The sequence below is a fragment of the Pelodiscus sinensis genome, chromosome 1 (genome assembly GCF_049634645.1).
Source record: "Pelodiscus sinensis isolate JC-2024 chromosome 1, ASM4963464v1, whole genome shotgun sequence".
Classification (NCBI taxonomy): domain Eukaryota; kingdom Metazoa; phylum Chordata; order Testudines; family Trionychidae; genus Pelodiscus; species Pelodiscus sinensis.
The window spans coordinates 17,817,129-17,830,737 of record NC_134711.1 but is presented as its reverse complement, the minus strand read 5'-3'; the positions used below and the strand labels follow the sequence as shown (position 1 = coordinate 17,830,737).

General features: G+C 40.7%; 1 protein-coding gene across 1 annotated transcript in view; it reads right to left on the bottom strand.

The window, feature by feature from the left end:
- SEMA3E (semaphorin 3E) overlaps positions 1-13,609 on the bottom strand; it is a 328,199-nt gene that overhangs the window by 84,668 nt on the left and 229,922 nt on the right. Inside the window, exon 5 of the mRNA XM_025181682.2 lies at positions 12,047-12,166. Within this exon, the coding sequence (XP_025037467.2) occupies positions 12,047-12,166 (120 nt within the window). The remainder of the gene's footprint in view (positions 1-12,046; positions 12,167-13,609) is intronic.

Genomic DNA, 13,609 nt, shown 5'->3' with positions numbered 1-13,609 from the left:
TTTGCTCAAAAACCCTGTAGCGTAGACATAGCTGCAGGCTTGTTCACACTGCAAGTTTTTGTGGCAGAAAATATGCTAATGAGGGACTCATTAGTATGAGTCATGACATCATTAGCATATTTTCTGACTATTCTTTTTGTGCAAGGGGTTTTTGCACCAAAAGAAGCAGTGTAGCTGCTTATTTGATTTGTGTGGCCCTTTTGGCATTCAGAAGCATTTAACAAAGTCAGAAATAATCATCTTTCTTATTTTGTGGAATATTTGTTGGAAGACAGCTAGTAGCATCTTCCTTTGTAGACATCATTTTATCTATTGTATCTCTTGAAAGGGATAGCTAAATCAGTGATTTAGTATTCCATCTTTTCTTTTACTAATCCAAGAGGATATTTTTAAGGCAATTTGCCTAAATGTTTATATTTGGGAAAACCAACATGCATCAGAGCCAAAGGAATAAAGTATTCTAAAGATGGGGGAAAGAGGCTATGTCTAGACTACAAGGCTCTGTTGAAAGAGGCTTTTTCGAAAGAATCTTTCGAAAAAGCCTTTTTCGAAAAGAGTGTCTAGACTGCAACCACTTCTTTTGAAAAAGCAAACCACTTTTTCAAAAGAGAGCACCCAGACAGTCTGGATGCTCTCTTTCGAAAAAGCCCTGTTTGCATTCAAGCGTGCCTTTTTTTTGTAAGTGCTCTTTCAAAAAAAGGCGTTCTTCCTCATAAAATGAGGTTTACCACGGTTAAAAAAACTGCCGCATTCTTTTGATTTAATTTTGAAAGAACATGGCAGCAGTCTAGACACAGGGGAAGCTTTTTCAAAAAAAGTCCACTTAAAAAAAAATACCTGTAGTCTAGACATACCCAGGGCTGTATGTTCCTATTAATGAATGTAATTCTATGTTTTTGGAAAGGTAATTGCTGGTACCAGCTTTACTAAGGAGCCTGAAATTATAAAGCACTGTCAATTAAACCAGTATTATCATTAGATCACTACATTCATCTATTATGCATTTCATCTTTGAGTTGGGAATATGGCTGGTTATTGAATTTATAATTAATTTGATTTAGAAATAAATGCAGTTGGTTTGACTTTGATGGTATAACCCAAGCTAGAGGCAAAATCGAATAAATGGTGTCTATTAACTAATATGTTTCTATGTGTTTGAAGATAATTACTTTGTATTAAAACCAACATAGCAGTATCATGGTGTACTATTTTTATAAAATTGTCAAAACTTTAAAGAAAGAAACATTAGAACAGATGATTACATCACCACAGATTTCCTCCTAAGCATCCAAAGCATCTTGCAATTATTACTTTTTATACTTTTATAAGAAGATTAAGGGGGGACATGATAGCGGTTTTCAAATATCTAAAAGGGTGTCACAAGGAGGAAGGAGAAAATTTGTTCCTCTTGGTTTCTGAGGACAGGACAAGGAGTAATGGGCTTAAAGTGCAGCAGGGGAGGTTTAGATTGGACATTAGGAAAAAATTCCTAACTGTCAGGGTGGTCAAATATTGGAATAAATTGCCAAGGGAGATGGTGGAATCTCCCTCTCTGGAGATATTTAAGAACAGGTTAGATAGACATCTGTCAGGGATGGTGTAGGTGGAGCTTGGTCCTGCCTTGAGGGTGGGGGGCTGGACTCGATGACCTCTTGAGGTCCCTTCCAGTCCTATTATTCTATGATTCTATGATTCTATGATTTATTATAAGTTATTACCAAGATTTTCTATAGTGCCTAAAGTTTTGGATGTCCAGACTGAGAAACTTAAAGGGTCTCAATTATCAGAAAGTGATGAAAAGACATCCTCTGAAAAGAAGACCCATTTACAGTTTTTCAAGTTGGACAATTCAATTACTGATATTTTTGTATATGGAAAATTGCTTCTGAATTCAAAGCTCCACAGAATGCAGCTGATTTTTATTGGGAAAATTATGAATTTATCTTTGGGTAAACATTCAGAATTTTGCTGCAGAGGCAGAATTTTGCTAATTTTTATCAGTATAAGATGAAGTAGGAAAGACACAAATTTGCCCTGAATAAAATCAGGAGGTTTTGGTACAAATAATGTACCTCATTTTTTGAGGAGTAACATTAGTTCGGACTAAGGGCTTTAGTCCGAACTAACGCATCCCGGCACGCACTTCCTGGTTCGAATCCGCTGTGATTTGAACTAGCGTGCCGGCGAGATCATGTTAATAGAGCGCGGGATATTTAAATCCCCGCTTCATTAACTACTTCGATTGTCTCCATTTGCATCCCTAGGTCGAACTAGGGATGCAGTGTAGACATACCCTCGGAGAGCTTTGGGTGAACTGTGATTGTGATATGAGATCTGTGTCTGAAGCTTCTCTCCTGTACATATTATCAAGGGATGAGGCTCCAATCTGCATCATTTCAATACAGAATTGTGAAGTTTGTATCAAAAGCCAAGGCCTTCTTGCCATGGGTACTGTCAGTAGTGAGGTATCAGAGCAGCATGTGTATTCATTTAGATCTTATTCTGACGGTCAAAAGCTTGGCTGGTGTAAATTGTCACAACACCATTGACTTTGATGAGACTATTGAGGATATGGTGCTGAGAATTTAACTGGGGTCAAAAGTCATGCAGGGTTCCTGTGCTGGCCCTGAGCACACTTTCTACTGATAATTCCATATAATGCTTTATGAACAATCTAATCTATCATTATATCATCCGCCTGTCCCCGCATTATCCAGACATGAATAATTCTGCTTCATCACTATTTGTTCTTATTCTCTCTGATGCCACCAATAACACAATAAATTATCATATGCTTCCAACCAAATGAGATACATGAGTTCTGCTAGATCCTAATCTCCCTTGAGGAGTTTTTTATCAGATGTGTCTCAAACCACAATTTTTTTTAAAAAATTAAAATGTCAACATATTTAAAGCAAAGTATCGGCAACTTTATAGAATGTTCTTTCCCCCCATAACTAGATATTTATTTAAGAATTCAAGGGCCAAAACATTTTTGGAAAAAAATCTGACATCATGTAAATGTGGTGTAGTCTAGTGACACATTAACTGAGGGTTTATCTACACTAGAGTGTTATTTCAAAATATCTTATTTCAAAATCGTTAATTCAAAATAAGATATTTTGAAATAACACATCCACACACAAAATGCATTTCAAAATAGCATTTTGCTATTTCGAAATCGCGTGTCCACACTGAGTGGATGCTAAATCGCATTTAAGGCTGGCCGGAACCAGGTCCGGCAGAGCATCAGGTCAGGACTTTGTGTGGCTGCTGCCTGAGGCTATCTGATGCCTGTGCTTAAAGGAGACCTCCCCCTATCCCAGACAGCCAGTTCTCAGCTTTCCTTGCTTGCTTGCCTACTTCGATGAGGGACAGCAAAGCATTTTGTCTCTGTGTGCTCTGGTTGCCCTCACTCAGGACATCACAGCACTCTGCAACATGGAGCCAGAGCTGCCCCTGGGCACTCTGGTGCTTCTTGTGGACATGTTGCTGTGAGCCTGGCTGCACTTTCTGCAGGCTGCCATCCGGGAGGTCCATCGGGGGGCTGTCAGTATCCAGGAGGCCCTGTGGGAGAGCTTCCACCCTGAGGAGCACTAAGAGACTCCCTGGTCTGCCCCACTGGGGGCTTGTGCCTCATTCTTCCCTCACATCCTTCCACTTACCCTTCCCTAACCCCCCTTTCTGATGTCAAATAAAATACATGTATTTTCATGAACACAAACTCTTTAGTTAACAAAACTGTATGGGGGGGGGGGGGAAGGGATGAAACTCTGGTGATACTGGGGAGAAGGGAGAAGAGAAGTCGGAGGGGGAAACCTGGGAGGAGGGAGCTGGAAGGGGGAAGCAAGGGCAAGAAGGGGAAGGGGAAGCTCAGAGCTCAGGATTGGGGGGTCTCACCGGACCATCTTGATTTTCATGCAGACCTGCTCCTGGGTTCACATGTGGCCTTTGGTGGCCAGGCTGGAAGCTATCCTTCCATAGACGGCTGCATTCCTCCATCTAGTGCGGAGATCATGGATGTTGGGGGCATCCCCCCCAAACCTGAATAAGGTCCATGATCTCCACCATGGACCAGGAAGGTGCCTGCCTTCTCCGGGCCCTGGCAGGCTCCTGGGGGCTGGCAGACTGCTCCTGGGGAGCAGTGAAGGGCTGACTGCCAGTGGCTTGCTGGCTCATGTTTTGGGGCCACTGGGTCAGGGGCAGTGACTGCTGGCTATGGGCTGGCAGGCTTGGAGCTGGCACAGGCACTATGGCCAGAATCAACCCCTTTAAGGGAGATGGGGAGGGAGTGGAGTGTTTTTGGCTGAGGCTGAAGTGTCCACCAGAGCACCCTGAGAAGGCTGGAGGCCCCCATTTTGACATGTGTGTCTAGACAGCACTAATTTTGAAATAGCTATTTCAAATTTGGTGCTATTCCTCGTGGAATGAGGTTTACCAAATTTGAAATAAGCACTCCACTATTTTGAATTAATTTTGAAATAGCTTTTTGGCTGTGTAGACACTAGTAAAGTTATTTCGAAACAAGGGCTATTATTTCGAAATAACTTTGCTGTGTAGACATACCCTCAGTCCTTGTTGTCATTTATTGCTATCTACCTCCCTTTTCCTTGTTCAGCTATGAAGAGTAGCACAGTACAATACAGTCTTGCTTACAAGGGCAATTAATAAAGGGTTTTATCTTAGCTCCCCAGGAAGAAAGCTGTTTCGGTTCTAATTGTAGTATGTCTCCTAATAGCCTCTGCATCTGAGCAGGAAAAATAGATAGCAGAGGTAAAGTGTCTACAGGCAGTATAACAACAATCACTGACCATAACTGCCTATTATAAAGAAATGCTGAATCCTTTACTGAATGCAATTTAAATGGAGCTTTGAAAAATGATGTTATGACCAACATTCTCTGTAATTACTCAGTGCAAAGGGAGATGATACAGTTTCAGTTCAATGTTACATTCCAAAATGTATCCAACTGGTTTATTGTTCTTGGATGCTTCAGTTGCTTATAATCATTGTATTAAATGCTGTAATAGATCAGAAATTCCTGTTGAATGTCTATGTAATTTTTGCCCTCAAAGAGTGTGCAAATATTCATGAACAAAAGAATTTTTCAAATCCCTACACGTAGCTTAAGCTTTATGCAAATGATGTTGAGAAGTTGAGTTTGGGGAGTGCAATTGACTATAGCTTATTCTGCTGTAGTGATGTGACAGGTGGTTGAGGGCATGTGTGTGGAAGACACAACAGTAGGAAATAAACAGAATTAATATATAATTGTTTTCAAGAAACAAAGATCCTGGTTTCATACAAGTTTACTTAATAACAAAACAAACAAATGAAAAATACAGAGAAAACAATTCAGCCAGTTGGCTTAATCAAGAGCCTAGGTCTGAGCCAGCTGAAAGGTGAACAAAGTCACCAAGCCTCCCTGCTATTTGCTTTGCCAGACCCTATGCAATGGGGAGATCATTTGCCAGGTCTGCTATTCTTTCTCCAACACAGGTAAGTAGATGTGGAGGAGGAAATAAAGCTTTTCCAGGTACCAGACTGATGCAGAACACAACTCCAAAGAGGAAATCGGTATGCTGGGTCCAAACTGTGATGTTCAGAGCCACAATTTAGTCCCCACCTTATTCCTGGGGCTTCCTTAACTTGATGGCAAGAATATTATGAGAGACCATATCAAAAGCTTTTCTAATATCAAGGTATAAAACATCCACCGATTTCCCCATGTTCACAGAGCCAGTTATCTCATCGTAGAAGCTAAACAGGTAGGGCAGGCATAACTTGCCCTTCATGAATCCATGTTGACTATTACTGATCACTTTCCCCTCTTCCAAGTGCTTCAAAATTGATTCCTTGAGAATCCCCACCATGATTTTTCCAGGGACTGAAGTGTGGCTGACCAGTCTATAGTATCTGGATTGTCCTTCTTCCCTTTTTTAAAGATGGGCACTACATTTGCCTTTTTCCAGTCATCTGGAACCTCTCTTGATCTCTGTGAGTTTTCAGAGATAAGGGCCAAAGGCTCTGCAATGATATCTGCCAACTCCCTCATTACCTTCAGATGCATTAAATCTGGACCCATGGATTTGTGTATGTCTAGCTTTTCGAAATAGGTCTTAACCTGTTCTTTCCCCACTGAGGTCTGCCCACCTCCTTCCCATACTGCATTGTCTAGTGCAGTAGTCTGGAAGCTGACCTTCTCTGTGAAGACAGAGGCAAAAAAAGCATTGAGTACTTCAGCTTTTCCCACGTCTGCCACTAGGTTACCTCCCTCATCCAGTAAGGGCCCCACATGCTCCCTGATTGTCCTCTTCTTGCTAACATGCCTAAAGAAACCTTTCTTGTTACCCTTCATGTCCCTTGCTAGCTGCAATTCCAATTGCACTTTACCCTTCCTGATTACTCCCCTGCATTCTCAAGCAATATATTTATACTCCTTTCTGGTCATTGGTCCAAGTTTCCACTTCTTGTAAGCTTCCCTTTTGTGTTTAAGCTAACCAAGCTGATTTATCAGCTGATTGCTTTTTTTTTTTCCTAAACAGAGCTTCTAAGGAGATGGTCACTGGTTCTTTGCATTTGTAGCGGGAAGTGCTATGTGGAAGGAGTGGGAAAAGGCTTGTAAGAGAAGAAATGAGTAAGTAAGAGGTATACACAATGGCTGCATCTACACTGGCATGATTTTGCGCAAATACTTTTAACGGAAGAGTTTTTCTGTTAATAGTATTTGCACAAGAGAGCGTCTATATAGGCATGTGCCTTTGCGCAAAAGATTTGCTTTTGCGCAAAAGCATTCGTGCCAGTGTAGACGCACTCTTGTGCAAGAAAGCTCTGATGGACATTTTAGCCATTGGGCTTTCTTGCACAAGAGATTGATGTTGCCTGTCTACACTGGCCTCTTGCGCAAGAACACTTGCGCAAGAGGACTTATCCCTGAGCGGGAGCGTCAGAGTATTTGCACAAGAAGCACTGATTTCATACAGTAGAACATCAGTGTTCTTGTGCAAATACTCACGGCCAGTGTAGGCAGGCGGCAAGATTTTGCGCAAAAGCAGCTGCTTTTGTGCAAAATCTTGCCCATGTAGACACAGGAATGGCTTTAGAATGACATTTTCCACTTTCCAATGACATCTTGTTCTGTGTTAGAAGACAAATGACTGTAATTCATATAGCAGCGTTCATACTCTTTTAGGGCCTTAACTCCTAAGGTGTTTAGAACCCGTAACTATCATTGTCTTCAGGTATCATTGTCCTTGAAAATAGTTCCTTGTTTTGTGTTTCTTGTCAGAACACTGACTATGTCAAAGTAATGCCTTCTTAACACAGACTTGATTCAACAAAATCTTATGCAGGTGAGTAGTCCCATCAATTTCTGGGAATACATTTTATAGGGTTGGCTCTAGTTCTGCTCTTTAGATTTATATGAGCCAACTGCTTAAAGATTAAACAAAAACACCCCCACATTTTGCTTTTGTTCCCACCATTGAGTTAATGTGTGGTGAATTCTCACTGCCTCAGTCATCATGAACAAAACCACCAGCTAAATTTTGACTGAAAAAAATCTTAATAATTTGTGCTAATGTATGACACAGAAAAACAGCTTGATGTTGCAGTTCCTAAATTGAGACTGCAAAGTAAGGTGTTAGAAAAAAATAATCTGTTTCTGCCTGGTAAACAGAAAATGTGATATTGAGTAATTGAGAGAGAATAAATATGGATGTTATTTTTGTAGTCACATTTCTAACTAAAAACAAACTTTCAAAACAAGAGTAACATTTTGTGAAAAATATCTGGAATAGGCATAATATTTCTTACACCAATGTAAATATATCCCTCAATTTTTGTTTAAAACAATTAGAAAGGCTAATTTCAATTTTCTAGTATAACCCACTTGCCTAACAGCAAGACAGCTTTTTAAGTGATCTATAATAGAACCTCAGAGTAAAGAAATGACCAGCCAATTGTACACCTCATTTGGAACCAGAATTACACAATCAGGAAGCAACAGAAACAACACAAAAACAAAAAGCAAATATAATACAGTACTTGTTAAACATAAACTACTAAAAATAGAAGGGAAACATAATTGTTAAGCTAAATTGTAACATTTCAAAGATTATTAACACAATGTTAAGTTGTAAACTTTTGAAAGAACAACCACAATGTTTCGTTCAGGGTTTCAAACATCTCAGAGTTATGAACAACTTCCATTCCCAAGGCATTTATAACTCTGGGGATTCAATTGTATAGAGAAGCTGGGGAGGGATAAAGGTGGGAGATAGGAATGCATTTTGTCTATTTCATTGTTGTTAGTACTCCACAACCTCACTGTTGCTTCTGTGGGAACTAACCTACTTAGTTTACCTATTTAATTTCCTTCTTTCTTTCCAGTTCCAACTGAAGAGTTCTAAAAACTTAGGTTGAGTCTCATTTACAGTCTTTGTATAGATTTTGTTGATCAATCTGCTGAGTCCAAAGCATTACATCTTTCCTCCTCTGGCTGGTAGAAATCTTCTGCTGGAATCCATACAGCCTTCATCCGCCTCCTCCAGTGAGAACACTCGTAATTAGCTAGTCAGCTAACTAATTAGTAACCAACACTCATTAAGTATACAGATTTAAAAACCCTGATGCAAAATGCTTCAGAGTTAGGGGGGAAACAACCTGCTTCCTGCTTCTGTGGCTCAACTTCTCTCAAGCCTCACAACTACATGGCCTTTTGTACAGCCTCTGCCCTCATGCAGTTAAAGCAAAATGCAGGACAATGTAGCACTTTAAAGACTAACAAGATGGTTTATCATTCATGCAGTTAGGCATGTTATGTTATAGAAATTTGTTATTTATCATAAGATTTTATGAAGTTGTAATTTAAGAACTAAGTTAATGACTTTTTTTTCTTTTTAGACTTGAGTGTGGCGAAGTTGACCATGTGCAATCCACACTGGCTGAATTCTAGGTCTTCATATGCTTTGCTATGGAAGCTGTTCTTAGGTACTAGAAGAAGGGCAGTGAAGTGAACCCCAATCCACCCAATAGTGACATTAGGAAACAGCAGCGCCTTTTCAGTTTATTTAAATCCAACCCCAGAAAACATTCAGTATTTTTTTTTTGGAATTATGGTTACAATTTTAAAATATAAACACTAATTGATTGTTTATAGCAGATCTTGAGTCATTTTGGCAAACATCCTGAAATGATTGGACAGCACTTGGATTTTTTTTAAAGCACTTGTAACTTCATTTCTCAGCTTTTCTCTCCCTGCTGGGTAAAAGAATATTAATAGCTAAGTTTGATTTCTGTGGCTCAGTATATGCAATAAAGATGCTAAATTAAATTTGACCATTTCAAGTATTTTGAGGACTTCCTTTTCTGGTAGAATGTTCCAAACTCCCACCCTAGCCTTGGAGTAGAGACTCCTATAATAGCCTCTGAGAAGGCAGTAATTCAGCTAGAAATTCCTCCAACATTGTTATCAGTAACAAACATTCAACTTGATCAGCATCAGTCACCTTGATCAACAACAAAGGGTACCAGCATCAGTCCCTCAGTCATTGTTAAGGGCCCTTCATACCTATGGGATCTGGCCAGTTGTCAAGGGCCAGCTTAAAGGGGCCATGTGTTCAGATTGTTCCTGCTCCTGAGCCTGGAGTTCAGACTCACAGTCATTTATGGTCCTTGTAGCAGCCCCATTCGCTCTCCAGCAGCCCATGAAACTCTTTCTCCAGTCCCAGCAGAACTGGCAGCCAGAAGCACAGGGGAATTGTCTACCAGCTCTCTAATCAGAGTTCTTCAGGTATTCACACCGCCTCACATATGCAGCCCCAGGGAGGAAAGGAGAGTCCAGGAGCAAGAGAGAGAGAATAGAGTAGTTGCCCTGAAAGGAGGGTGAGTCACAGAGCTCCCAGTTCAGCATGGCTAGGGGAGGGAATGACCCCCAGCATTGCGGCAGCTGGGAGCCATCTTCCACCTGGCAGCTTTGCTCCATGTACTGGGCAAGCTTTGCACAGCAGCAAGGGGGAGCTGGAGCAACAGTTTCCAGGTATCTAGTTTTAAACCAGAACATTCAATCAAAAAGGAACCCTGGTGGCTCTGATCAAAATTTCTGTCTCGGTCATTAAAAGTCTGGTCAGGTGTGCAGCAGGGCTAAGGCTGGCTCCATTTAAAGCACCAGGTAAATCCCTGTGGCTCCTAAGTGCAATCGTGGCCAGGAAGCTCCATGTGTTGCCCCCACCCTGAGCACCAGCTCCCCTGCTTCCATTGGCTGGGAACTGTGGCCAAATTGACATGCAGGGGTGATGCCTGTGATGAGGGCAGTGCACAGAACCTCCTGCTCACCTTTCCCCATAGGATATACAAGGACTTATCTGCTACTTCTAGGAACCACCTGAGGTAAATACCACTGAGACCTAGCATCCCTCCCATCGCTTCTGCACTCCACTTCTGAGCCCCCTCATGGAGCTTGCATGTACTGGGCAAGCTTTTCACAGCAGCAAGGGGGAGCTGGAGCAACGGTTTCCAGGTTTTAAACCAGAACATTCAGTCAAAAAGGGACCCTGGTCACATGTAGATGCAGGTTACAAATTCAAAGCCCATTGAGGTCAATCTGCTCTCAGTTCAGCTGCTAAATACTACATAAAATGGATTGTTATCTATCCTGGTAAACTCCTTAAACTCACTTTAACTCTGAGTTAAACCACTCAAAATTGCAGGGTTCTAGATTCATGCAGACTGCAAGGAACTCTTGTTCTTGCATGAGAATTATGTTGACATTATAGACGTAAGAGCGAACTCTGCATTGACTGACATACTCTGTCATCCCACTAGGCCTGACTATGCTCCCACTCGCACCTGTGTAAACAGTGAGTAGCTCCACTGAACTCCTTGTAGATACACTAGCGTAACAGAGATCAGAATCAATGCTACTTCCTTCAGTGTGGTAGCAAGGGCTGGAAACAAGCATAGAATACAACCACAGCAGTCCGCCGAAAGATGAAATCTTACAAAAGGAATTAAGATGCTTAAGTGCTCCAGCTGTGTTTGATCAAAGAAACAAAAAAATTATATCAATCTTGGGATTAGAGCTTGCATTTCCCATCACATCAAAAAGCCTATTATTATTCAGTTTATAAATGCCTGGGGAGAAAGGAGTTAGGATGCAAACTTTGATACACCTTTATCTCAAAAGTGCTACATAATTCAGCTAAAAACAAATTCCAAGATGACAGTTATGTCCAATTTTATGAGTAATTTTCCAAAATATGTTTTCAGTTAGGCTAACTATTTACATCATTATATAAGGCTGGAAATGTCTCAACAATCCATTGCTCATTTTTGACATCAGTAAGACACTTAGTCACTGAGGCATTTGGCCACAATTACTTAATGAAATGGTTCTTTTATAACTGCTTAATAACTGCTTGGTAACTGCTTAATAACAGTGACATCTGGTGACCAAATCCTGCTCACTTGACTTATATGAGCAGTCCCACAGAAATCAATGTGTGCTCCCCTCTGTAACCTGTTAAGTCTCAGTCCCAGCACTCACTTTTATGGAAGGATCCTATACAATTTAACAGGGTTCTATAGAAATCAATATGATTTGATAATAATTCTTGCAAGCCTGATCAGATACAACACAGAATTTTTTACCTGTTTTTTTTAAGCTACCCTATAGAAAGATCATTCTCTAATTCAGTTGGATGATTTAAAAAAGAAACCTATAGCAAGGTTATAACTCCGATAAAATTCTATAAGACTTAGAATTCTGCAGGACTTCTTCAATAAGGGGTGGGATATCTACAGAGCCATTATTAGAGACCAGTTCTTGCATTTTTGAAAGTGCCAGAACTGCAATCGTGAGTGGTCTTTGAGTGAGGCATGGTACAGGGGACATCAGTTCTCTTGCACAAACTGCTATGTGACCTGCTATCCCTCCATTTGAACAACCTTAATGTGCCACTGTGCTTTAATATGTATACTTATACATAACCAGAAGAGGAGGTTGCTACAGAGAACAGTAGTCCTTCCTCTAGTATATATTTCTTACCTCTGACTGATGTCCGACTCTGATAAAAGTGCAGAGGGGATCAAAAGCTCCTGTACCACAAGCCAGGAGGTGTGTTCTGTTGTACCGGTGGAGGACACGGATATAATTCGCACATTCATCCTATTTTTAAAAGAAAAAGAGAAACTCAGCATTAAGGTAATTGAAAACCCCACTTCCTCTGAGCCATGGGAATCTCTCTGCTTCCCTCATCTAAGCCCTTATGTGGATAGTCTAGGTATACTTAATCCTTCCTATGCACGGGGGAGAGAGGAGGCAGCATGTGGATGACAAGACCTCTTGAAGTCCCTTCCAGCCCAATACTCCTATGGTTCTATAGCTCTTATCAGTGCAGTACTTGAGTACAAATCACAACCATGAATGAATCTCTGTGAGATAGGGTAACCCCCCCTCTTTTTTTTTTTACAGAAAACAGGGAGATTAAGTGACCTGCCCAATGTGACAGGATTAATCTGCAGACCCCATGGAATAGAATTTAGCTCTGCTTATTTTCAGGGTCTCACAATGAAGCTCATCCTTCCTTCCCTTGATATATGTTGTCCAAAATTTATGCTTATTTACATCTGTGTAATTTCAGTCTCATTCAACTGACTTCGGTGTTTGCTCTGTATTTATATTGATGCAGCAGAGACCAGAATTTGCCTATGGGCTGGGAGGAAAAGGCAGATCCTGCAAATTAAAAAAAATAAACTTTGCTATATATGCTTCCCCATAAACATATCACACCTTATTTGTAATGTTCATGCAGGAGTGGGGTTAAAGATCTCACACACACATTTTATAGTCTGTCTCCAGAGAAGGGTTTGAATAGTATGCAGTAAATAAAACATGGGCCACACACGGAATGCAGGTCTGGTTCTTATCCCCTCAGCAATCAAACCAGATTGCTTCCCTCCTCCACACTGGCTAGCCCTCCACTTGAAAGAAGTGGAGACACAGGTTCCCTACTCTCAATTGTGGTGGACAGACACAGGCAAGACATGACCTACAGCAGTCCAGAGCTGAAAATATGGGGAAAATACTGCTCAGAGAAGACTGATTCATCAGACAATTTAGCTGCTGAGATCTAGATCTAAGAAGTCTCTACTCATAGTGTGAGAACTAAAGTTTTCAAAGGCTTTAGTACATGCCCAAATTTGAGGGGATTTTCATGGGGATAAACAAAAGCCTTTGCCTGAAACAAAAGCCAGCCCCTGCCAAATTTCAAATACCTGCTCCAAAGAATGGGAGTGTCATAGCTTTTCCAAGAAAGAGTAACCAGAATTTTTAAACTGCACAGAACAATATATTCTCTCTGGCCTTGTTCTCAGACAGGGCTAGATCATTTTGATTGAAATGGCGTTTAAAAATTCATCATGAGGTAAAATTTCATGCAAAATTTCATCCAAAATGGTTAAATGTTAGCAACGTTATCAGAAACAGAAAACAGGGTCTTATAATGGGAAGTGTTGGATAATCTTAATCATTGGAGGTGCTAACAACCTTGTCAATAACAATAATATATATGGGTGGGGAAGATTAGCACATAGCATTAAAACAAATTGG